The 23,946-nt window shown below is 25.0% G+C and overlaps 2 protein-coding genes and 1 long non-coding RNA gene across 6 annotated transcripts; 1 reads left to right on the top strand and 2 right to left on the bottom strand.

Moving 5' to 3' along the window:
• The first annotated feature begins 1,850 nt into the window (after positions 1–1,850).
• LOC725682 lies at positions 1,851–16,992 on the top strand. 4 transcript variants are annotated; one of them, XM_006563254.3, is made up of 5 exons: positions 1,852–2,041; positions 5,399–5,872; positions 11,188–11,445; positions 14,388–14,733; positions 16,142–16,992. In XM_006563254.3, the coding sequence occupies exons 3-5, from the start codon at positions 11,212–11,214 to the stop codon at positions 16,504–16,506; spliced, it is 945 nt and encodes a 314-aa protein (XP_006563317.1). In that variant the 5' UTR covers positions 1,852–2,041; positions 5,399–5,872; positions 11,188–11,211; the 3' UTR covers positions 16,507–16,992. The 4 variants fall into 4 exon arrangements, with proteins under 4 accessions (XP_026295767.1, XP_006563317.1, XP_001121499.3 ...); XM_001121499.5 differs by having other exon boundaries at positions 1,853–2,041; positions 5,399–5,732; XM_026439982.1 differs by lacking the exon at positions 5,399–5,872 and having other exon boundaries at positions 1,851–2,041.
• LOC100578378 lies at positions 10,101–12,223 on the bottom strand. The gene is made up of 3 exons (XR_120124.4): positions 11,692–12,223; positions 10,360–10,552; positions 10,101–10,117 (listed from the first exon to the last, which is right to left on the bottom strand). It is a non-coding gene; the product is annotated as an uncharacterized LOC100578378 (long non-coding RNA).
• Positions 16,993–17,201: 209 nt separating the features above from the next.
• Positions 17,202–22,208, bottom strand: LOC410749 (squamous cell carcinoma antigen recognized by T-cells 3). The gene is made up of 6 exons (XM_394225.7): positions 21,624–22,208; positions 21,346–21,527; positions 20,394–21,271; positions 19,690–20,314; positions 19,466–19,610; positions 17,202–17,654 (listed from the first exon to the last, which is right to left on the bottom strand). Exons 1-6 carry the CDS (start codon positions 22,081–22,083, stop codon positions 17,212–17,214), a joined length of 2,733 nt encoding a protein of 910 aa, XP_394225.4. The 5' UTR covers positions 22,084–22,208; the 3' UTR covers positions 17,202–17,211.
• Positions 22,209–23,946: the final 1,738 nt, after the last annotated feature.

Here is a 23,946-nt window from a genome sequence, read left to right as displayed (position 1 = left end):
CTTTGCATGACAATTGATGGTTGGAAAGGAGTTTGTAACGTTAATTGTTTTGCTGAAAATCATAAAGAGAAAAATAAAAAATTGAAGTTGTAAAAATTATATTTTTGTAAGTTTTTTTGAAATGAAAAGATTTTGAACATGTTTTGAAGATTTATTTAAGAAATGAATTTAATATATAGAAATTTAATCAGATATAATTTTTCTTCTGTACAGTATTTTATTTAAATGAATTTAATTGAAAAATCTTCTTTTTTAAAAATGCTTCTAAATGTTATTTTACATTTTCAATATTTTTCTTTAAAATAGTATATGAATATGAATATTTTAAATTATTTTAAAATATAATATATGAAGATTTTTCTATTTTGATATATGAATCATTTGATATATGAATGATAATGAAAAAAATTATTGTTTTATCCTTGAGTAAAAAATGAATGATCTCATGTGTTGATGTTACATTCATGCAAGATTAACAGAATCATGAAAATACACATATTTTGTAGTATTAAGTCATTATATATCTTTCTCTATTTAACTATAGCTCAACATAAATATCACATTTTTTTTAATATATATAATATCTGGATTTTAAAGTATCTAATTTGTTATTTTCAATTTTTGAAATAATTTCAATGGCAATAAGAACAATAATGATAATAACAATTATTATAATAATAAATAGATATATCTTTTCAAAAATTTTTAATTGAAAAGCTTTGCTACGTGACACTGTATATGTTCTCTGCTTAGCATATTGAATATAGCTAGTTATTATGTTTTTGTTTGTTACAATATTAAATTGTTTATAACTTGAAAAATAAATCTTACTCATATCACTTTATCTTTTTTTTGTATCTATAATCTTTCAAAGATATATATATATATATAAAACATATATTCACATCTTTCATTCTATCTTTTGAATAACAATGATTTTTAAGGAATCGTTTCTTTCATTTTTAAATGACTTTTAGTGTTTTTTAAATATAATTACATATTGCCAATTATATAAATATACATTCCCATATTCTTTAAACCTAGAAAAAAGAATGATTATATCGTTAATTTTTAATTTCCTCTTTTATATGAGAATTGCATTAATTGAATATTAAAAAAAAATAAGTATGTAATAGAAGAAAAAAAATTTAGTATATCCATTTACAATCAATAATCTAGAAAGGAATAAACATAGAGATATTGATTTATAAAAGAAAAAGATTCGAAATTAATGGAGAATTATAAAATTTTGATATATCGTGACTCTCTTTCCACAAATATTTGTACTTCCTTTCTAGAAACTTTGTTTTCTATATCGTTTTAATCTGTAAAAAATACATTCGTATACATTTCGTATATATTCGATATAACGCGAAGAATAAATTCTCGAAACGCGGTTCAACATGAATTTTTAAAATTTTAAATTCACCAAATTCCATATTCAATATGGAAATATTCATCGTACGATATACACTTTCAATTCTTCAATTTTATTCTACGCTCCAATTACGCAATCATTATTAATTCTAAAATTAAATTTTTTAATTTTCGTCAATTTAAATATTTTTATTAAGAATTTTTTATTGTGACGAATATTAATTTTATAATAAAAGAGCAAAGTTTAAAAGATTAATTATTTCAATCTAATTGTTCGATCTATACGACGAAGCATGAATTTATGTTAATTGTTGAAAATAAAATCGAAGAAATAACGATGGAATTTGAACAGCTGAAAGATAAAAAAAAAAAAAAAGAAGAGGAGACAAATATTTGAACGATTTGAACAGAAGCCACGAGAAAAGGTGGTATCAAATAAATTATGCGTCACAAGTTGGAAATAAGAAGGATGAGGGCATCAAATGCTCAAAAAGCATGTCTTTGGGAAACCGAGCAGACGGAGATCAGCCGTAAGCGTTTTTAAACGCCCGACATTTTTCTTCTTTTCCAAGATCTTTGCTTCATGTCGCAGAAAAAGTGACGCTTTTATGTAGCGAAGAAACACTTGAGCCTGGAAAATACATTCATTTAGAGCATGCAACAGGTATATTTACTTCAATTTTATAAATACATATCTCTTTCAAATATTCTTAAAAATATAACTATAGATGATTAACTTAGGTCAAAGTAATTTTGATAACAATTTTGGAATCAACATTGATAATTAAATTGATAATGAATTGATAAATTGAGAAAATAAAAAAATAAATTAATTTATTTAAAAATTAATAAAGTTAATATTTTTCACAAAAAAAGTAAACAGAATTTTAATTTCTAGAAAATTTTTTTAAATTTGGAAATGTTAATCACTAAAAATAGAATCTGTAAAAATATAAAAGTTTATTAATGGTAACAGATCATATTCGTAATAGACAATTTTTCTATTTAAGTTTTTACTTTATGTTTCATTGCTTGAAATGATTTCAATTACGGTCTGTTTCTTTAGAATTGTGATTTTTTTATAACTTTTTTTCGAATTGAATCATTTCGATAATTATATACTCATTTTCTTAAAAATATTTTTTTCTGAAATTAATTTTTGATTTATTCTGATTTTCAATAATTTTTTTTTTAATTATATATTTTTTTGATAAAAAAATATTTTTAATGTATCAATAATTCGAAATAAAATTTCAAATATTTGTGTTATATATTTGATATTAAATCGAACAAAAAAATTGTTTTTCAGCTTTCTCATATGTTTTTTGAATATTTAAATGTTCAATTAATTTTCATTATTATTAAACATTTTCTTAAATAAACGAATTAATTAAATATAGTTGAATAATTTTACGGTTTAAATCTGTCCGCTCCAGAAACGCTTGTTCAACATTAATTTCTTTTCAAGAGTTTAAGAAGCGATTAGAAATATATCTACGAAGGAAATCTCAATGAAATTTCCAAGTATTTTTCAAAAGAAGCAATCAAATTATTCTGAAACTTCCTTTCAATATTTTGCATTTGTCATAGTCTATAATTATCATCAAAAAGCAATCAGAAGGGAATTTCCTACCTGATGTATTTTATTAATAGAATTCAACTTTTCTTTCTTTACAAAAGATCGATCAATTCGATGTCTTGCATTATAAATCCATCATTCATTATAATTTTAATCTTATTTTCTTTCACATTACTTGATTAGATTGTCAATTTTTATTTTACGTATAGAAGAAATGAATGAAAATAATCTGTTCGTCTATCTGTATAGGTTAACTTTAGTGAAAGTTACATATCAGAGTTTTTCTTTTTCATGAAAATTATTTAGAAGTCGAATCAAATTTCTTGAATCATATTTTATTAAGCTTATATTGTGGTTAAAGTATTTCAACTCTCTACTTATCAATCAATCAAAAATTTTTAAAGTTTCAAAGCAGCTATTGAAAATGTGTCAATTTCTCACGGGACAATACTGTATTATGTATATTGTGTTGTATATGTTGGGTAGTGATCCAATATTTCTTTTGACGAAAAGATCAATTAAATCCCTTTGATGTTTCTTGGTTACTTATATCTATATGTTCTGTCTTCTCAAAAAGTTTTTATCGAGATTTATACCTTTTTTTGCTTATTCTTATTAATCTTTAAAAGCTATTGTTTTAATAGTATTGGAAGATGTAAAATTTAAAGGTTAAGTTATTATTGAATTGCACATGATTTGAATATTAATAAATTAAATTTGAATTTTTTCTTTTCGTGGACAAAATAAATTTTCTTGACAACTTTCTCTAGGTAAGTTATTCGATATAAATCATTCTTATTCAAGTTTCATTCGAAAATATTCTGTTTTTTAATAATTAAAAAAAATTATTTCAAATTGAAATCGTTCTTTTACTTTAAAATAAATCTCATCCAAAAACAATCTATATTTCAATTATTGCACTAATTGGAAATTTTTTATCGAAGTAATTTATTAAAAATCATCAAAAATTTCTATCGATCAATTCCGTTTAATGTTTCATCGTAATTTATTTGACATCACATGATTTCTTTTATCTATCTGAAAAATGATCATCAATTTGTTTTTTAACTATAAAATTACTAGAAATTCATATAAACTTTAATTTATCATTGAAAGTGTACTTAGTCTATGCTTAAAACTTGTTCATGCATTTCTTTTTCAAATTTATTATTTCATGTTTCCGAAACTTTCACTCGATGTATCGAGTATTCTCTTTAATCTCATTTATATCGAGAATTTCACTTTTATAACGTATCTATTTTTTATAGAAATAAAATATATTTGATAAAACATTCAATAATTATTCAACATTATTATTAGCATTAGTTTTAAATTAATTAATTTTATTTCGTTTAAAATATAAAATCATGATATAAAAATTATATTCGATCAATTAACAAATTTTATTATTTCTTTTTTCTTAAAAAAAAACAAATAAAAACAAATTTTAATCAAAATTTCTATTTATTATTATACAATATAAAATTTGATAATTTATATACTTTTCAACATTAAAATTTTTTTATAGAAAATTTTAAATCAAACTTTAAATAAATTATAAATTATTTTTAAATTATTTGCTATGAGAAAATATTTTAAAATTCATATAGAATATATAACAATTTATATTTAATTTAATATTTTCTTTTTTTATTGAAATACAAAAATTGTGCTGAAATGAAATGATTTTCAATTTGATTCAATTTGATTTTTAATGATGAATTTTTATTCTGTATATTCTTAATAATAAATATAAAAGTATTTTCATAATTTTGCATTTTTAAATTCTCCATAAAAGCATAAAATCCACAGTTTTATTCAAAGATCATATTCAAAGATAATTCTTTGTTTTTTTTTTTAAATTAATATTCTTAAATTTATGTCACTTTCAAAGCAAAAGTACGATATATCTACTTTATATGTTTCGTGAACCGTACGTATTGTTAGTAATACCCTCATATTTTCTCATAAAAATCCACTATATGAAATTCTTGATACATAGTATATGTAACCTATATGTATCGAATACAGTTGCAAAAGTGAGGTTAAACATTTGATATATTTTATCTAATTCCATATCTATTACACATATATTCTATTTATACATAAGTATAATTTAATAATAATCTGAAAATAGATAAAAATTTACGAGAAATTTTCTTAAAAAAAAAAAAGAAAAGATAAGAATATTGAGATTTTAAAGTTTCGAAAGTTTCAAACTTTTGCAAAGTTTCGGATTGAAGTTTTGCGAATTTAATTAAAGAAAGATTCTATTCAATTTTTATTCAAAATAAGGAAAAATATCATACAACGTGTAATAAAAAATTATGAACAAACTACCAAGAAAATATATCAAAAACTATTCATCAGACAAATATTTTTGCAACCGATTGTACATATTTCGCTTCAGTTTCTTCCACTTACAAACTTTTGCGATTTCAGAATTTTTATCGAAGAGATGTTGATCTCGGAAAAGCTGCTTTTCCTGAGAAAATAGACGAAAATGATTGAAGGATGGTATTGGCAGAGGACAACATTTCACTGAAAATCTCTTAGTGTGACGCATCATCGAGGCGATTTGTGGTATGAGTACGGGCAACCGGTTCGTTCTAATAACCTACTCCCACGAGGGTCTATGCACGCTGAAAAGCAAAGTCGGGTTCAGTCGTCGGCTGATCGAGGTCCGGGCCTGTACCGTGGGGCCTGATACGCCGATGCCAGTGCCGTCTACTATCCTCGCAGAGAAAGCTGGGCCTTCGTTCCTTTCGCGCACACGGTACGTGGATCGAGCAGACTTTTGACCCTGAATACCGGTTCGGTGTCGGGTTCCGGTTGTGCTGGGTGTAATTGTCGGAGGGTTTTATTGTGCGAGGAGAAAGGATATATTGGAAATATCATATATGATTAGAGAATAGAGTATGTTGGAAATTGTTTAAGTCATGGATTGAGATTGTATTTTAAAAATTGTTTAATTTTTTAAATATAAGAATTTTGATTGATTGATTTTTAAAAAATTTGAAATTTTTTAATCGAATTATTTAGAGAAGATTTGTGTATATTTGATTATGAAAAATTTTTGTTGAATGAAATATTATTGTAATAGTATATTTTGAAATATATCAATCTTGATAACTTTTAATGAAAGAAGTTTAATATGATGTTCGAGTAGAATAGAATGTTGGTAAAATAATAAATGAATATATTTCAATGATATTATTCTAGTGAAGAAGTGAAACTAGTGAAGTGTCGAGAATTAATGAGATAGGCTATGGATATGTATTAGTAGCGCAGTGTATGAATAAAGTGCATAAAAATGAGGTATTAAGTGTTACATTGAATATACATTGTTGGAATAATTATTATATTGAAACTGTTTGGGTAAGACTGACCCATATGGATCAATATTACATCTAAATTTTCACTCAATAAGTGTAACAAATAAGTTGTATAAATAATTGCTGACAAAATTTATGCGAGGTATAGAAAATATTATGAAAATTATATTAGAAAACTAATTTATAACTTATAGATTGTTCAAATCAATAATTGATTAGTTTTCTAGTTCTATCATTTCAATTTTAAACAGTTATATCGATCGTAATATTCTTTACTAATGATAATTCGGGCATTTGTTGATTTTAGATATAAAAGTAGGGCGTTTATTTTCCTTCCTCATGAATCATCGAATATATAAACCAATTTATTGAACGTAATTTATATATTCGTTAAAATTATACATATCGTAAAATTATTTCATGAAATTATGCGAAAAGGAATTATATATGAGATTACATTTCATGAAAAATATCTATCTTTGTACAAAATCATTAAATAACGTGAAATCATAAATCTTGATAAATTTTGTACTTTTTTCTTTTCATTCTCACAACATGAAATACAATGGATAAAAATAAAGAAAAAAAGAAAGGAAGCAATTTTAACTCTTGCCGTAGCTCGTTGTTGACCTATATACCAGTTAACGTATTACTCTTCGAATCTTATTAAACGCTATCACTATTGTAAACCTGAATCAAGATCGAATTACTTTATCTATTAGAACCATATAATATCTTCGTTATTTATGGAAAACAAATTTTTCCTCTTTCAGTTCTAACAAATGTTGTTTTCATTGCACATTTTTTCTTAATAATAATAGATAACAATTAATAATATTGTAAGCTCAATTAGCTCATTCAAATTCTGAAGAAACAAAATTTCATATGAATTAATCTAATGAAACAATTATATGTAACAATCTATTTTATTATTAATTATACTAATTATTTCCAATATAATTATAGTATAATAATTTAGGATAATAAATCATTACCTACAATCTATAAAACTTCTATCCAATCATTAAACATTATTAAATTCTTCAAATAATTATACCTAATTAAATTCAATATAATTATAATTATAATAGTATAGCGAAAAACTCCTATTAAATACTACGTTCATTAACAAATTTACACTTGCCTTCCTCTCCTTTCAATCACATCCTCCAATTACCACCAAATATCTTCCTGTATTCAGGTGGATTACAGTTTTTAAAAGTAGATTTCGCTTCGCTGGCGAACTATATTCGATTTTTTTTTTTTATTATTTTTTTAATTAATCCTGACACGAAATTCCGAATTTTCGACGGAGGTGGTTAGACCACCGGAGGTGCTGCTTTACATTATCGATCCTTATCCCTCCTCTCCCCCTCTTGCCTCGGCTGTATAGAGACTTTGGCTCGCTTGTTTTCCTTGGAACCTAGTTTGAACTACTACTAAATTTCCATTTTCACTCGACACGAAGTGAATTTTCGTCGTGAGATACCTTCGTTCGTTCAACCTGGTTCCGTGGCCACGATTTCGAATTTTCTCGAGGCGAGAGGAGAGAGAGATATCGTAGCTGTTCGGAAGCTTTTCATTAGATTTAATGTATTCCAGATCCGCTTCCTCTGCAAGTGAACCGACAGCTTTTTCCTTCGTGTCTATGAAGAGAATTCGTACTCTCTCATCCAATGCGCTGGAGACCGGTCTGCGCCTTCTCTCTTTCCGAGAGGGTTACCTACTTTCCGTATATTTGACACGTTAATGAGACCGCTATTCTGTTTTTGAGTAGTCAAAAACTGGGGATGAAGTATTTTTTTCGAGAGAAAATTTGTTTGCAAATCATGTATTTGTTGATCTATTTTTATCTCCTTGGATGGAATTTTTTTGAAACAATGATGCTTCAATCGAATTTGAATTTTTTTACAGTGGTATTTTTATTGAATTTTAATTTTAATTTATTAATTAATCCAGTTGTAGTTTTGGATTATGAAAAATTTCACAAGAAAAAAATTAAAATATTCAAAAAAAAGATATGTAAGCTTTCTATTTGCAATTATTTTGTCTATCTCATGAGAAAGAACTCAATTGCATTTAATTATATATTTATTTAATTAATTAGATAAAATTAATCTTTTTTATTTTCAAAAAAATTATTTTTCTGCATCATTATTTCTTTGATAATATGATATCCATGATTCTTTAGTGATATTAGTTTCAATCGTGATACAATCTTTAGGTAATGTCTATATTATTTCTGATAACGCATTTATAGCAATAGTTTTGTAGTTGCAACCGGTTTACCAATTTCTCCTTTATGATTGTAACTATAGTGTTCTCTATTAAGTTGGAATATCCTCATCCAGTTCGGTCTAAAGCTTTGTTAAAATTATGTTTTCATACAATTGTTGTCCTATTTCCTAGTTTCTTGTATATTATCATTATGATATTAGTTTGGTGTATCCTCATTAATGAAACATATGGAAACAACGAGAATATTAGAGAATATTATACAATATGGCCAAATATAATAACCATATACGTAAATTGTAGCAAGATGAGATATAGCTGAAAGTGAAATCATAGAATTATATCCAGTATTTTGACTGAGTGTGAAAAGAAAGGTTGTTTGGATATTATTTTTAAGAGGAGCATTGTTCTATGAGATGGAATTTCATTTGTTACTCGTGTTTAAATATCCATGTTTCTTTTGAGAAAACCTACGTTTTTATCTTTACTATTATGCATTTGGAATGAATAGCGAATGAAGCTTGGTAGAATAAGATAAATTTTATTTCAATATTTGAATTTTAATTCCAGAATCCAATTATTTTTTTCTTTTTAATAAAATCTTATTTGAACTTTAATTTTTGATCCAAATTTTTGAATAATGATATTTTAATCAAATTATATTCCTTTTGATTTTCTTTTGCAATAATGAATAATAATGAATAATCGAGTTTTAATAATTAATAATTCTCAAATTCGAATACTCTTATGATTCATTTTTTTTGTTAAATAAATGAAAACAATAACAGAAAAGTAAAATAAGTTATTTTTTTATTTTATTTTAAATTTAAGTAAATATATATATAATTATATATATAAACTTATTAGAATTTAGTTTATTTCCAAACTAGAGTTTTATTTCACTTTACTTCTGATAATTAAAGTTTTATAATTTGAATAAAAATTCATTCTATTATTATGTTTATTATCTTTTATTTATATTTATTATTTATTATTTAATTTGTTCTCTCTCTTTCTCTGTACATATTTTGATTTACATTTTTATAAATATTTATTTACTTTTTATCTTCATAAATATTCAATAAATAATGAAATTACATTCCATTTAAATAATTTAAATAAGCAGCATAAAAAGATTTATATGAATAAAAATTTATGAATTTTTAATTATTAAAAATTTGTTTATAAGCATTATTAAAAAAAAGAAACAAAAATGTATACGTGTAAAATATCTGTATAATTTTCGGGATAGAAATTCGTAATGATTTTGGAATGTACTCGGCCATTGATCTCATCCAAGTTTTCTCATCCTTTTCACATGAATCTTATGTGTCGTTCGTTGTAAAGCGAGATCAATCAATCTTCAGTTGCTTTCTAATCGATTGACTTTGATGATAAACGATTTGTTACGAATTTTTGCATCGAAATCGACACGAATTCGTCTCCTACCGCTTTAAAGTATGGCTTATGATTTTCATTGTGGTTCTTTAAACCCGTTTTGTCAAACTTTGACACGTTTTCATTGTGTCAAAAGCAAATAACATCTTCAATTGATATTTCATTGTCAATCATTATTTTTTTTTAAATTTTTCTATAAAGTTACAAAATTATTAGATTATAAAATTATATTACAGACAGATTAAATTAAAAAAACAGCACAATTTAAAGAAACTTTTTCTTATAAATTTTATTACAGTTATTATGCACATATTGAATTTTTCGAATTAGATTTTCGAATGAAATTTCAATTATTTTTATTTTCAAAGTTAATTTATTAAATTCGTAATTTTTTCTTCTAATAAAAATTCAGGCCGTTGAAAAGTTTCTAATTACCTGCTGTATACGTGTGTGAATGCTCTTTAACTTTTTTTTCAATAGTACTTCCAAGTTTTTTTAAGACTTACTTATACGCATAAATGAAAAATTACTTTTTACTGCATCCACTTATAAATGTTAATTATGCAAGTTTTAAATTTCTATGAGGTTTCCTCGTTTCTTTTTTCTTTAGAGTTAATAACTAATTAACCTGAAAAGAGATGATTTCTTAAACACTTGGCAAAGATTTGCAATTTAAGTTATGACTTATTAAAAAAGGATTTGTCTTTTATCACAAGTTTTAAGTTTTCTTAAATTTTATAATAAATGATTAATGAATTCAAGTACATCTTGATTTTTTTTTACATTTATATAGAATTATGATTTGAAAATGATTTCAAAACATATTTAATTATGAAAAATATATGTAAATGAAACATATGTAAATTATACAACATAACCAGAATATATATACAAAAATAATGTTGAAATATACTGAATAATTTTTTAATATTATTTAATTCTAATAATAATGATTAAAGGAAAAAAATTTAATTAAGCTTAATAAAATTTTTTATGCGAATGTATATATACGCAAAATATAATAATTTTATTCGTTGAATTTTTAATAAAAGATTTAATTTTATGTAATTAAATTATATTTTTTAGATTTGCATTGATCCATCAAATTTTATTGAAATCAAATTATTCGATTTTATTCATTTTTAATTTTTATATGCGATGTGCATTTTATAGATTTTTCTCAATCTACATATGATCTAAAAACAAAAATTCTTAATTTAATAAAAGTAATAAATAATAATGAATGATATGATCAAATTTCAGAGGCCAAATTTCATCATAGCAAATATGCGTCTCCAGATTCTTAGTTTGATATTCTTTGCAAGTGTAATACTCGTGAGGCAAATTTCAGCCCATGGAAGACTGATAGAACCACCATCAAGAGCTTCAATGTGGAGATATGGTTTCGATACTCCTCACGATTACAATGATCATGAATGTTATTGCGGAGGATTTACTAGGCAATGGCAACGAAATAAGGGAAAGTGTGGCATATGCGGTGATGCTTGGGATGCACCAACGGTAAGACATGAATTTTTTATAAAATTGCTAGTTTATTGTGACTATACAATAATATGCATTAATGGAAAAGAAGGAAAAGAAGGAAAGAATATTTCTTTCTATTATAATAGATTACATATTGCACAAATACTTTTTCTTGAATAATATTTAATTTTTCGAGAAATATTAGCACGTATATCTATATTTAAATTCTATTTAATTCATGTATAATTCAAACAGATAAAAATAAATAAAAATTATACGAACCAAATGCAACAGATTTGTAGGTTAGACTAATAAATAATTTTAAAGTTTCATAAAAATTCGTATCCGTCAGTTATCGATTTTCCCTTATAAGATGTGTGAATACAAACTTTGAAATCATTGTATACTTTTATATAAAAATAAATTTCGATTAAACGTTCTACTCTTTAAATAGCAGTTATCATTCTGTCCATTTATCATTGAAATTTCCGAATTGGAATTCGCTTAACGGGACTCTTTTAGAAATTCTTAACTCCTACACAATCTTGGATGTAACTGTATTAAATTTGAAGCATTTCAAATATACTTATGAGGAAATTGTTGTGAGAAATTGAGAGAACAAATCATTCAATTAATAATAACTATAAAATGGTGTTTAACGACGCGACGCGACGTTAGAAACTATTCGAAAAAATGGCTACTAAGAGATCGATCTGTTATAATCGATATTGCACGCCATCTATCAATTTCATGTATCATTCAAACTTATTTGACATATTAAATTTTGTGTTGATATAATAACGATAAAAAATGAAAGAAGATATGATTTATTAGAAGATAAGAATTTAAATAATTTAAATTTTTCTTCTCTCTTTTTTTTTAAAGTTGAAAGAATTTAGTTTTGAATTTTATTTCAGTTTAAATATCCGTTTTATTTGATTATATAAATCCTGTTTTACGAACAGATAAAATTATATTTGAGCAAGATAAATTTATTTAATATTTAATATCTATTTTTTATTTTGCTTAAACTTCACAATAAAGAATTTTAGCTAAATATATATGAGGTTATATGTAGTCACGTAACTGGGACATCTTTCTTTTGCAAACAAAAAAAAAGGCAGAGAGTGGCAGAAGAAAAGTTGAATGGTTTAAAGAGCTTTCCTGAGTGAGCTTTTCCTCTCTTTTTTCACAAGTGTAATCGTGCATCATCAATCCCGCAATTATATATTTTAAACGATATTAATATATTTTTAAATTTCTTTCACGTATCATTTTACATAAAAAATTATCAAAGTAAAATATTTGAAAAATATCTCGTAAAATATTCAAATTTTCTATATTTTTGCTAAAAGATTTTATTTATTATTAAATAAAGAATAAAATATAATAAAATTAATACGTTATTTAGCTCCATTTTGTATTTAATGCATAAAATCAGGATTATAATATATGTATATTCGTTGTTTTTTTCTTATATTGATATTTTAAATAATTAATCAGCACATCTTCACATTAATTATGCAGCACATGCATTTATAATGACTTTAATTTAATAGTAATATAATTAAATATATTTTCCTTGAACTTTTTATCATTGTTATTTATGTATATTATTAAGCAAATTTTACACTATTGAACAAAAATATACATAAACATTATTTCAAATAATAAAAAGATAAAAAAGAAAGGAAAATTAAATAAAAAAAAAAAAAGAACTACATCAAACGAAATGCATCTCATTGTGAAGTTTGTGTAATTATCTCCTAGCAATGTTCTTGTAACACAGAATAAATTACTATTTGCGATTTTCCAGTCTGTTGAACGAACATAAGCCTGCTACAACAATGCTATGTATTTCAACACCTCTCTTAAAAATATATCTTGCAAAATACAGAATTTAAATCGTCGAATAGGAGAATAAAGAAAAAATGAGAAAAAAGATTTATTTAAATGGTAAAAATTGTAAAGAATAGAATAGAAAACGAAATGTTTTCAAAGTACTTGTTTAATGTTATTTTAATTAATACTAAATATTCAATAATTTGAATTGTTTTTGATAATTTTTGAAATTATATCAACAGTAAAATTTTTTAGATTTTATAAATGTAACTTTTTATTTTTTTATTTTTATCTTGTAATTCTTAAATTTAATTAATTTCTAAAAATTAAAAATTTCTTTTTTATAATATTATACATAAAAAAATAAAAGATGATTCTATTTCTTTTCTTGATTCTTATCATTCGATTGAAAAATATTTTTCTTTATTATACCAATTAATTGTATCAATTTTCCCGATTTATTTCTCCAATTTTCTATTTTCTTTAATTATTGCAATATATTAACGAATTTTATGATCATTTTTCTAACAAATGAACAGATACAATAACATTCCAAAGTTAGACTTGATAACGTGTTACGTGCACCATTTATATTTCACACATAAAATTTCTTCTGCGAAAATTTATAATCTTCAATTTGAAATTCAAACTTTTATCAAGATCTGAAAGTAAAGTAAGAAACTTCAATCTTCTTGTGAACTTTTATTCTCTATAGAGAAATACTGTCTAAGTTTTATTTATTTTATTGAGAAAATTAATTCTGTTTTCCCATTAATTGTATAGAATAGAATGTAATTTTTACTTGAAGCTAACAACAAAATTACATATTTTTTTTACAATTTTACAATTAAATTAATTAAAAAAAAAAATCCTCACAGGTAAATGCAATTTTTCAAAAGACATTATGAATTACCAAAGTATATACCAAGTATATCTATTTATATCCTATTTATAAAATGAATTCTTCTATCATTTATAACATTCAAATAAATTATAAAATCCATGGTTGTTAAAATAATGTGGGAATAAAAAGAGAATTAATTTCACAATATATGGTGATGAAAAATTACAAGTATCAACTTCGTTAAAAAAAAAATTACAACAAAAGTAAATATAAATTGCAATTTCATTTACAGCCTCGTTTGCACGAGACAGGTGGCAAATACGGAAATGGTGTGATAGTGAGAAAGTATCGAACAGGCTCTGTGATACCGGTCCGTGTGGAACTCACGGCGAATCACCACGGTTACTTCGAGTTCCGTACGTGTGCGATGACGTACAAGGACAAGGAAGTGGACCAAGATTGCTTGGACCAACATCTGCTTCGGTCGAAAAATGGATCGATCAGATATTATCCGGGGCCAGGAAACAAGATCTTCGAGGCTTTCTACAAATTGCCGGACGATCTGACTTGCGCCCAATGCGTTTTTCAATGGAGATACGTGGCCGGAAATAATTGGGGCGACTGTGGAAACGGAACAGGTATCACTGGAACCAATTTTCATCCTTTTGCTTTTCCTCCTCTCTCTCTTTTCTCACGTGACATTGATGCACACGAAACTCGAGGCAGATATCATTTTCCTTTTTGGATTTAAAGAAGTTGGAGATTTTTCTCAATGAAAAATTTCTATTCCATTTAATTCCAAGACGAAACGGTTGGCCCGCATTTTGTTGAACAATGGATGCTCGAGAGAGACACCTTTTTCTTTGCAAGAAAAAAGCAAAAATGGATTCTCGCATCGTAAGCACTTCGTTGTTGCGGAGATGTTGTTGAAGCTGGGTGCATGGAGATTGAATTTCAGGGATATTGGGAAAAGTTGATAGAATGAAGCGTTTGTTCGAAAGGGTGGAGTCGATTAAAGCCGCTGATTGCATCGGGGATAAAGTAGAGCGGTAATTCAGTTTGCTTCTCTCCTCGATTTTTGATATGGAATTTTTAGATCGTTTTTTTTTTTTTGGTTTAAATTATGTTTCTTCTGTTAATAGTGAAGTGATTGGTATCTGAGAGTTTGATTTTTTTTTGAAGATGGATTTCAAAAAATTAATTCTTACGTAATTTTTTGTATAATTTCATTGCTTAATATTATTTCTCTTCATTTCATGAGAATTTTCAATTTCATTTGTGTTTTTATTTTGTACATTTCTTATCGATTTGTATGTGTATGCGTCGTCCAAAAATTTTATTACTGAAAAAAAAATAAAAATGGACGTAAGAATTAATAGAATATAAAATGGATTCAATTTTGTATAGAAAAATAATTCTTATTACATAATTAAAATGTTATTAGTATGCTTCAACGGAAGTATAAATGGAAAGTTTTTAATTTTTTATACGTAATAAATATTACACAATTAATAATGGCGTTGAATAGTTGCTTCATATTTATTAGTATTCGATAGAGTTTATCCTTAAGCAATCGCTTTATTATTTTCAGATCTCATATACAAACATTTATTTCAAAATTATTCATCATAATACTTCTATTTTTACATGTTTTAAATGTTATTTTACATGTACAGTGTTTCCAGTGTGATTTATGAATTTTTTTCTTGAAGTGCAATATAATGCAATATATAACTAAAAAGAAAAAAAAAAAAAAGAATAACTGAAAAATTATTTTCACTTATTGATATATTTATAATATATTAATAAATAATTTTTAAAGATTAATATGTAGATCAATTACTACATACTCATTATTATATAAAGTAAATTATAAAAAATGAGATTTATCAAATTCAGTTTGCAAAGAAATAAAAATAGAGAAAAAAGAAAGAAGGAAAAAATACTTATAGTTGCAAATAAAATAATTTACCTTATTTTTAAAAATTAATCAATAAGTTTCATAACATAAAATTATAAATTGTACTTCTTTTAACAATAATATAGGAGCTGTAGGTTGCGGTCCTCAAGAAGAATTTCGTGCTTGTGCTGATATTACTATAGGAGATGACGTAGAACCTCTTCCACCTGCAGAGCCACCAACTCCGAAATCGGTTCCAGGAGAAAAATCACCAACAGAGCCAACATTGGTGCCAGAGCCGAGTGGATCATATTGGTTATTCAGTGTTATTATCGCTGGTACGTGCCTGTTGGTTGTACTGGCGGCTATGGCGTTGCTTTATGCGTATTACTATCACTCTGGCCGAGCCAAAAAATGGCTTATGGCGAGGAGGTTGACACCTGAAAGTCCACCTGTCGCTCCACCGAGGCATAAAAAACACAACACGTCCAATGCACCACTGCAGCTGTAGAAGGATATTTGTACTTGATGGTAGGGTGACCAAATATGCACAAAGAAAAGTAAAAAGAACTGTATAATTCTGTAACAATTTCTGTAAATGCTGCTTCGACATTATCTTACAATATCTTTTAACAATAATAAGTCATGTATGTATATGTAATATATGTATACATAAAAAAAGAATTTTTTTTCCATTAAGATAAAAGAAAAATGGTCACCCTGATTTGTTACTACTTGCAATGCAACTTCCTTTGTTCATTTTCTTTCTTATATATATATATATATATATATATATTCTAGAATATTTTTCTATCGTGCGTGTCTGTGCGAAAAAAGTATACATATATCTTTGTGACATTGTAATGTATGCGTGATGGGAAAATTGTTCTCGTTCGTGTCTTCGTTTTATAGTTAGAGTAATAACATCGCTCACCTTGCACACATTCATCTTGTATATATAAATTTTCTTACATTAAACATATTTATTTTCTAAGAATTTGTGATTCTTAGTTTTATTCCCTTCATTTTTCTCTTTTCTTTTTAAATAAACTCTTAAATCTCTGAAAGAGTTCATCATAGAAGAGAAGTTCTATTATATGTGTGCTTTAAGAAATATGTAATTGAATACTTTTCTCGTATATACATATATTAAAGCACATTCGAAAAAAAAAAACAAGGATTTTGAAATTCAAGAAATTAGCGACGTTGTAGTAAATTACTTTTTATTCAGTAACATATTTCTAAAATCTTGATTATTCATTTTTGGAGCAACACCATTCCCAGGCACATTTGCACTGCCATTAGTAGCAGCAGTTTTGACAGTACGAGGTACCATAGATAATAATGTTTTGGGCATACCAAATGTAGTTCTGCTTACTGTAGTACCACCTAGAGACTTAACTAAGAGAGGTTCTTCAGTCGCTGGTACTTTCTTGCGTTCAGGTGGTTGGCTTATGGCTACACTAATTATTTTGTCGGCAATTTTCATTCCATCAGTGGCCAGAAGTGCCTTCGCGGCACTGTTCTCGTCCTTAAATTCGATGTAAGCCAACCCTTTAGAATGGCCATTACGGTAAGTAACTATACGGACTTCCTTCAATGCTCCGTGAACTTTGAAAATTTCTTCAAGATCTTCTTTTGTCGTTGATACCGGAAGTCCTAGTCATTTCATAAAAATAAATATTTTTTCTTTTAATTTACGATTTTTAATCTAATCCTCAGTTGGTATAATAATAATATAATTGATATCTCAGAATTATTTATAACCCATAGATATATTGTACAAGTAATGATATTTTTAATGTAATTATCATTATGGGATATGTGTATACAAAGAAGGAATTTTTTAAATAAAAATTTTAATATTATTTTTAATTATAAATAAAATTATAAAACAAATAAAAAGTAGAATATATTATATCATTTATAATTATAAAAAATAATGTGCAAATATTATTCTTGCACATAAATAAGAATGATAAAATATGAGAACGAATAAAAAAATATAAACTAAATTTTTATTAATAGATATCACTTTGGTTTGTAACAAAAAATCTGATATGATCATAACAATAACATCAAAAATCATCATCAAATAACATCATATGATTCTTTGAAACCTTTGATATAAGTGAAACAATAAATCTGTTGCAATAAATGTTGTTTGCAAACTGTTTTTTTACATTTCATACAGTATGTAGAATATTTTCTGTCAAGCTTGCTAGAGCATTCTTTGCAGCGTCGTCTTTTTGGTCGAACAGCCTCTTCGTTTATCGGATTATCTGTAATTTTTATTAATTCTCTAATTTTTTAACGAATTTCTTACACGATTATATTACAACATTGTTTCACATCTTTCACATCGTTCTTGATTATTATAATTTTTTTATACAAAATTTTCATTTTATTTTATATTTGTATCACATATAATTTGTAAAATTATTGATGATCAATCAGTTATGAAGTAAAAGTTTATTTTTAAAGAAAATCATGGAATTAATACATATATCTTCATTCTCTTTTTTCTTTTTCTTATTTCATTAAATCATAATATATTGAATAGGAATAAGAATTTGTTCAATGGCACAATAAGATGGAAATAAGTGATGCTCCGTAATATTTGTAACTTATAAAGAATAAGTATCTTCATTTTCTGATTTGAAGAAATTATTTAAATAAAGCAAATTAAAAAATGCTTTCATTTCTACTTCATGTATGATCCATGAACGTTTTAATAAATTTCTGTATTTAATATTCATTTATTCAATGATCTTAAAATTTTATCAATTATAAAAAAATTACTCAATCTAAATAATATTCCACAATAGTTCGATGCAATATTTTAAATTTGAAAGAAGTTTCTTGGATCATTTAAAATAATTATAAGATATAAATATCTTATTTATGTCCGAAATTTTTTCGTATTCAATTATTCAATTTCTGTCTTAATAATATGATTAAAATATTCATTCTGTATTTCAACATGTTTTTCTTCTTTGTCTTTTTTCCAATCAACTTCATTGATTGAAATATTTTAAATATCACTTATTTTTCGGAAAACAAATATAATTTGTTGTATCGAATATGATCTATTTAACTGAAATGTATAGCTGTTTTAGAAAATATAATGAAATCATATAAGTATACATTAGTTTTGTAAAATATTACAATTTTTTTATATTGATGACTTACAAGATTTTAAAGATAAATGATTTTAATTAATATTTATTATTATTTACAATAATATTATCCTATAATATCCCATAAAAATAATTAATATTTCAATTTAAATATAATATGTATATAAAAGAATATAAAAAAATAAACGTGAATAATTAAATAAATAATTAAATAATCAATAAATTATTTAACAATTAAGAAATAAACAATTAAAATGTTGCGAATTATTTATGAATTTTTTATGATTTGAAAAATACCAACTGAGGATTAGATATTAAATAATTACATACCTTTAACAAAAAGCTTGTTTTTCTCAAGAGAACAGCTGTATTTAAATCCAGATCCTCGTGTTCTGTTGGGATCGCACTTTGAAACAAACATTGGCCGCCCTCTTATAGGAGTTCTATCCAACTGTAGAGCTTTATCAATTGCTTCCTATAAAAATAATATTTTCTTAATTAAACATTATTACTTATATAAATTAATCGTAATTTCTATTTAAAATAATTCGTACTATATTACTGAGTTGCACATAACAATATCCTTTACTACGTCCTTTATAATCTCGTATCATTTTAAACATTGTAATTGGTCCTGCTGGTTGTAAAGCATTTCTAACTTCTTCTTCACTTGCTGTGTAATCTAAATTACTTATAAAAACTGTACTTTTGTCATCCATTTCATTCATATTATCTATCTCCATTTGTTCATTTTCCGGCATTTTAAAACCAGGCGGAGGCGCAGTTTTTAATTTTTGTTCTTCAGAATCAGCATTTTTTTCGAAATTTAAACGACTTTCTCTAATTTTTGGTTTTATTTGCATTTCAACTTTTGTAATTTTTGTTGGAGAAGATCCTAAATTTTTCCATTTACCAGTTTCGTCTTGTTTTCTTTTAAGAGTTTTTTTGTTTTGTAATGGTGATAGTTCATGATTGGACATTTGTTGCATTTTCTGTCTTTCTTCAGCAACTTTATCTAATTTTTCTTTTGTTCGTATTTCACATATTTCCATTTGTTCTAATGTTCCTTCATCCCGTTCAAAATCTATCCAAGAATTTGCTATGCTTTCTGGCCAATCTTTTACCATGGTCAAAGCTTTTTGGAATAATTTCCTCAAATGTTTTGTATCTCCATAACATCTAAACGAAAAAAAAATAATGTTAATTTAGAAAACATTATATTATAAATTATTACACTAAAAATAATATAGAAAATTACCTTTCTAATGAAATATATTCCAACCAATAAGATGCTGTTCCGGAATGTCCTTGTGACAAAATATCAGCCCATAATGATCTAGTTTTTTCCATATTATTAGCATGTATAGCTTCAGTTCTTGCCCAATATTGCAATATAATACAATTAGGGTCTCCTTCTAAGCCAAATGATTTTGCCAAATGTTCACAAGCTCTATTAAAAGTATTACGTAATATTTCTAATTGTTTTCCTTCGTCTGTAGAATAACGATCGATTTTTCGTCGTAAATATTCCAAATAAGTTATCCATAAATTTCGATAATCTTCCGCGGTAGAAAATCCAGCTGCTAAAGCATTTTCTAATAAAGTTTGAACTTCTAATACCGATTTGTTCCATTTTTCGTATGATCTTATCCATTTTTGCCATATTTTTGCACACCAAGGAACATTTCTTAAAGCTCTTTGATATACTTGATCTAAAACTGATTCAATTTTAATATTTTCTTCTAAATATTTAAGGTAATCAAGCCAAATTGACATTTCTAAACTAAGATCAGTGATTGCTCTTTCATACAAAACTGTGATTCTTCCAGGATCACCATTACGTTGTTCGTATGATAAATATATTTTGTATGAATCTAATAATTCATTTTCTGTTTGTGCAGAAACAATTTTTTCCTCATAAGGTAAACGAAGATTAAGCTTTGAAAGAGCTCGATTATATCCTCCAATAATAATTTTATCATCAATAACAGCTTCTGTACCATCTCCATGACGCCAAGCTTCATATTCTTCATATGTTTTTTCCATATCTAAAAGAGGACAAGCTAATTGTCTTTTGAATAAGTTACCAATACGTTCTAATTGCTCTTTCCTTTCAGCTTGATTTAAAGGATCAATCTAAATATATGAAATCTTGATATAAGAAATTATTAATAATTTAAAATTATTTTATCTCTTCATTCTCCACTTACCAGAGCATATAACACAGCTTCAAACTCTCGAAATGCTTCCCATATTATTGCACCTTTAATAGTATGTAATCCAACATCTGTTAATGCTCTTTCAAAAAGATGTCTAACATTTTTTGCTGCATCTTTTTCAGTGCCCATATTACCAATACTAAATTGCAAATATTCTAACCATACTTCTACAGCTACAACAATCAGTTTAATACATAATATATTCATCAATTGTATTTATAAAACACAGATGATATATTATTATTATATGTTAAAAATAAAAAACATACCAAGATAATCTTTTACTGCTCGCTCACATAATTTTACTACTTCAGCTTTCTGTTCTATGGTGGTTGCTAATTTAATTTCGTCACGCATCCAAGATAACCAGAGATCAGGACTCAAGGGATATTTTGAACTCATATCTTCTCTGGCAGCGCGTAATCGTTCTAATTCACCCATTTTTTGTAATTTGTTGATAAGAGCTACATGACTCGCATAATCATATGGATTGTGAGCAAGAGAAGTTTCTAAAATTTTAACTTCTGCTTCATCAGCATCCTCTTCATCATCATCATCATCATCATCATCATCATCATCATCATTATCTTTATCCTGTTCTTCATCAAATTCATCCTTAATTTCTTCAGTTTCATTTTCAATCATTTCTGATTCGATCTTTCTGTTCACCGACTTTTCATGTAAATTTTTATCGGTACTTTCATCGCTTCCTAAATCCATTTCTTCCATTTTATAATAAATTTTGCGTCAAGTTATAATTTTTTATATATTATTATATATAATAATAATATGTATTTATAAAAATCAAGAAAATACAATGCACTTAACAGTAGTAAACAGTTTTTACACGTTATAGGTTATATTTAAATGTTATTATTTTGCTAAGAATCTGACAGATGTCGTTACTACGCATGCGTATTAAAAATGTTTTGATTCAAATTAGTCGTGTATACGTTAAAAACATACTATTAAAATACAATAAAAGATTAATAATAAAATTATTATTAGATAATATAGTTTTTTTTCAATACTTTTAATTTATTTTTCATTAATTTATTATCAAGATTGAATTTATATTAAATTATCTATCTATTTCTTTAATTTTTAATTAGGCTATACAGGAATGACTACTAATTGTAAACAATTCGTTTACAATTATAGATCCAAACATAAATTTGTCATTGAAATATCAAAATCATGTATTATTTTATTTTTTTTAGTTATTTGAATGGTTTTTATAAAAATTAAAATCTTATTAATGAATTTTTCATTAATAGTGACTAATGTAATGCGAATATTCATTTGAAGAATTTTACAATATTAGGAACCGGGGAAAAAGGTCATAAGAAAGGAAAACGGAAATTCATCAAATGTTCTAAGAATCGCTTGAATCATTGTAAACAGATACCATCGAAATATATTTATAAATATAATGCGAGGCCATGGGTGAGTATATATATTCATATATTCGTATAAAAAATATTTTTTACCGATATTTATTTTGTGCTTAATTTTGTAGATCCGTCAATTAAAAAGTATTCACTTTGCATGAAATAACATTTTTCATTTGAAACAAACGTTATTCAAATATTTTTAGAAAAAAATAGTAATAAATATAACAAAGTGAGTATCCTAGAATTATTTTTTTATTTTGAAGAATCGAAAATATTTGAATAGAAATAAAGAAAAATTATTATCCTTTTGATTATCTATTGAGAGAAAAATTTTAATCTTATTTGTGTTTATGTATGTATGTTTTATTATATATATGAATATATGTTTATAGATCAGATTTTTTAATTATATTTCTTTATTATTTTGAGAATTTGCTAAGTAAATTTTTCAATTATAATAAAGTAATCAAATAAAATTATGTATATTTTTTAAAGAACTTAGTAATTCATAGTAAATAATTCTTTTCAAAAAATAACAAATATCAATTATATACGAGTATTAAAACGTTACATTTTTTTCAGATAATGTATTGTTGTTTTATACTGTTTTACCAGTGAACTAAGTCTAGCGTGCAAAGAATTTAAAAATAAATCGATTACAATATCATAAGAATCGAATGTTAAAATATTAGAAGGAAATCTTACTGAGAGAATGTATACGTGTATACGTGTTTCAAATACGAAAAATTTTTTATTCTTCGTTTCATTGATTCAAATTTTATATATGAATGATATAATATAAACAATATTTTTTATAACACAAAAAAAGTATTACCTGCTGAAAATTAAAAAATTATTTAAATTATTAGAAAAGATAATCTCTAATCTCTGATCTTGTATAAATTTAATATTTTAATAATTAAACTATTATTATTAATTTTCATTGCTAAATTTCTTAAATAATTTTTCAAAAAACAATAATGATAATTGATGTGATAAGAATTCATATTTACAAAAAAGAAATATTTTTCTTAAATCTCAAAATTTAATTTTATATCTTCTAACAAAAAATAATATTTTTAATAAATTTGTAATATTTTCTTTTATATAATAATAAATTTATACTTATTTTAGAAATTTAAGTTAATACACTAATGAAAAGTGAAATTATGCAAAAAGTATAGAAACATTGTTAATA

This window comes from Apis mellifera, linkage group LG1, assembly GCF_003254395.2.
Source record: "Apis mellifera strain DH4 linkage group LG1, Amel_HAv3.1, whole genome shotgun sequence".
Lineage (NCBI taxonomy): Eukaryota > Metazoa > Arthropoda > Insecta > Hymenoptera > Apidae > Apis > Apis mellifera.
This window is presented reverse-complemented; position numbering and strand designations above follow the sequence as displayed.

Coding starts and splice junctions, on each gene's coding strand:
- LOC725682 (XM_016912543.2), top strand. CDS start 6,251: ATGAATAAAGTGCATAAAAATGAG. Junction 6,275..11,187: donor ATAAAGTGCATAAAAATGAG/GTATTAAGTGTT, acceptor ATCAAATTTCAG/AGGCCAAATTTCATCATAGC. Junction 14,734..16,141: donor CGACTGTGGAAACGGAACAG/GTATCACTGGAA, acceptor ACAATAATATAG/GAGCTGTAGGTTGCGGTCCT.
- LOC410749 (XM_394225.7), bottom strand. CDS start 22,083: ATGGAAGAAATGGATTTAGGAAGCGATGAAAGTACCGATAAAAATTTA. Junction 21,272..21,345: donor AAGCTGTGTTATATGCTCTG/GTAAGTGGAGAA, acceptor TCATATATTTAG/ATTGATCCTTTAAATCAAGC. Junction 20,315..20,393: donor GAATATATTTCATTAGAAAG/GTAATTTTCTAT, acceptor TTTTTCGTTTAG/ATGTTATGGAGATACAAAAC.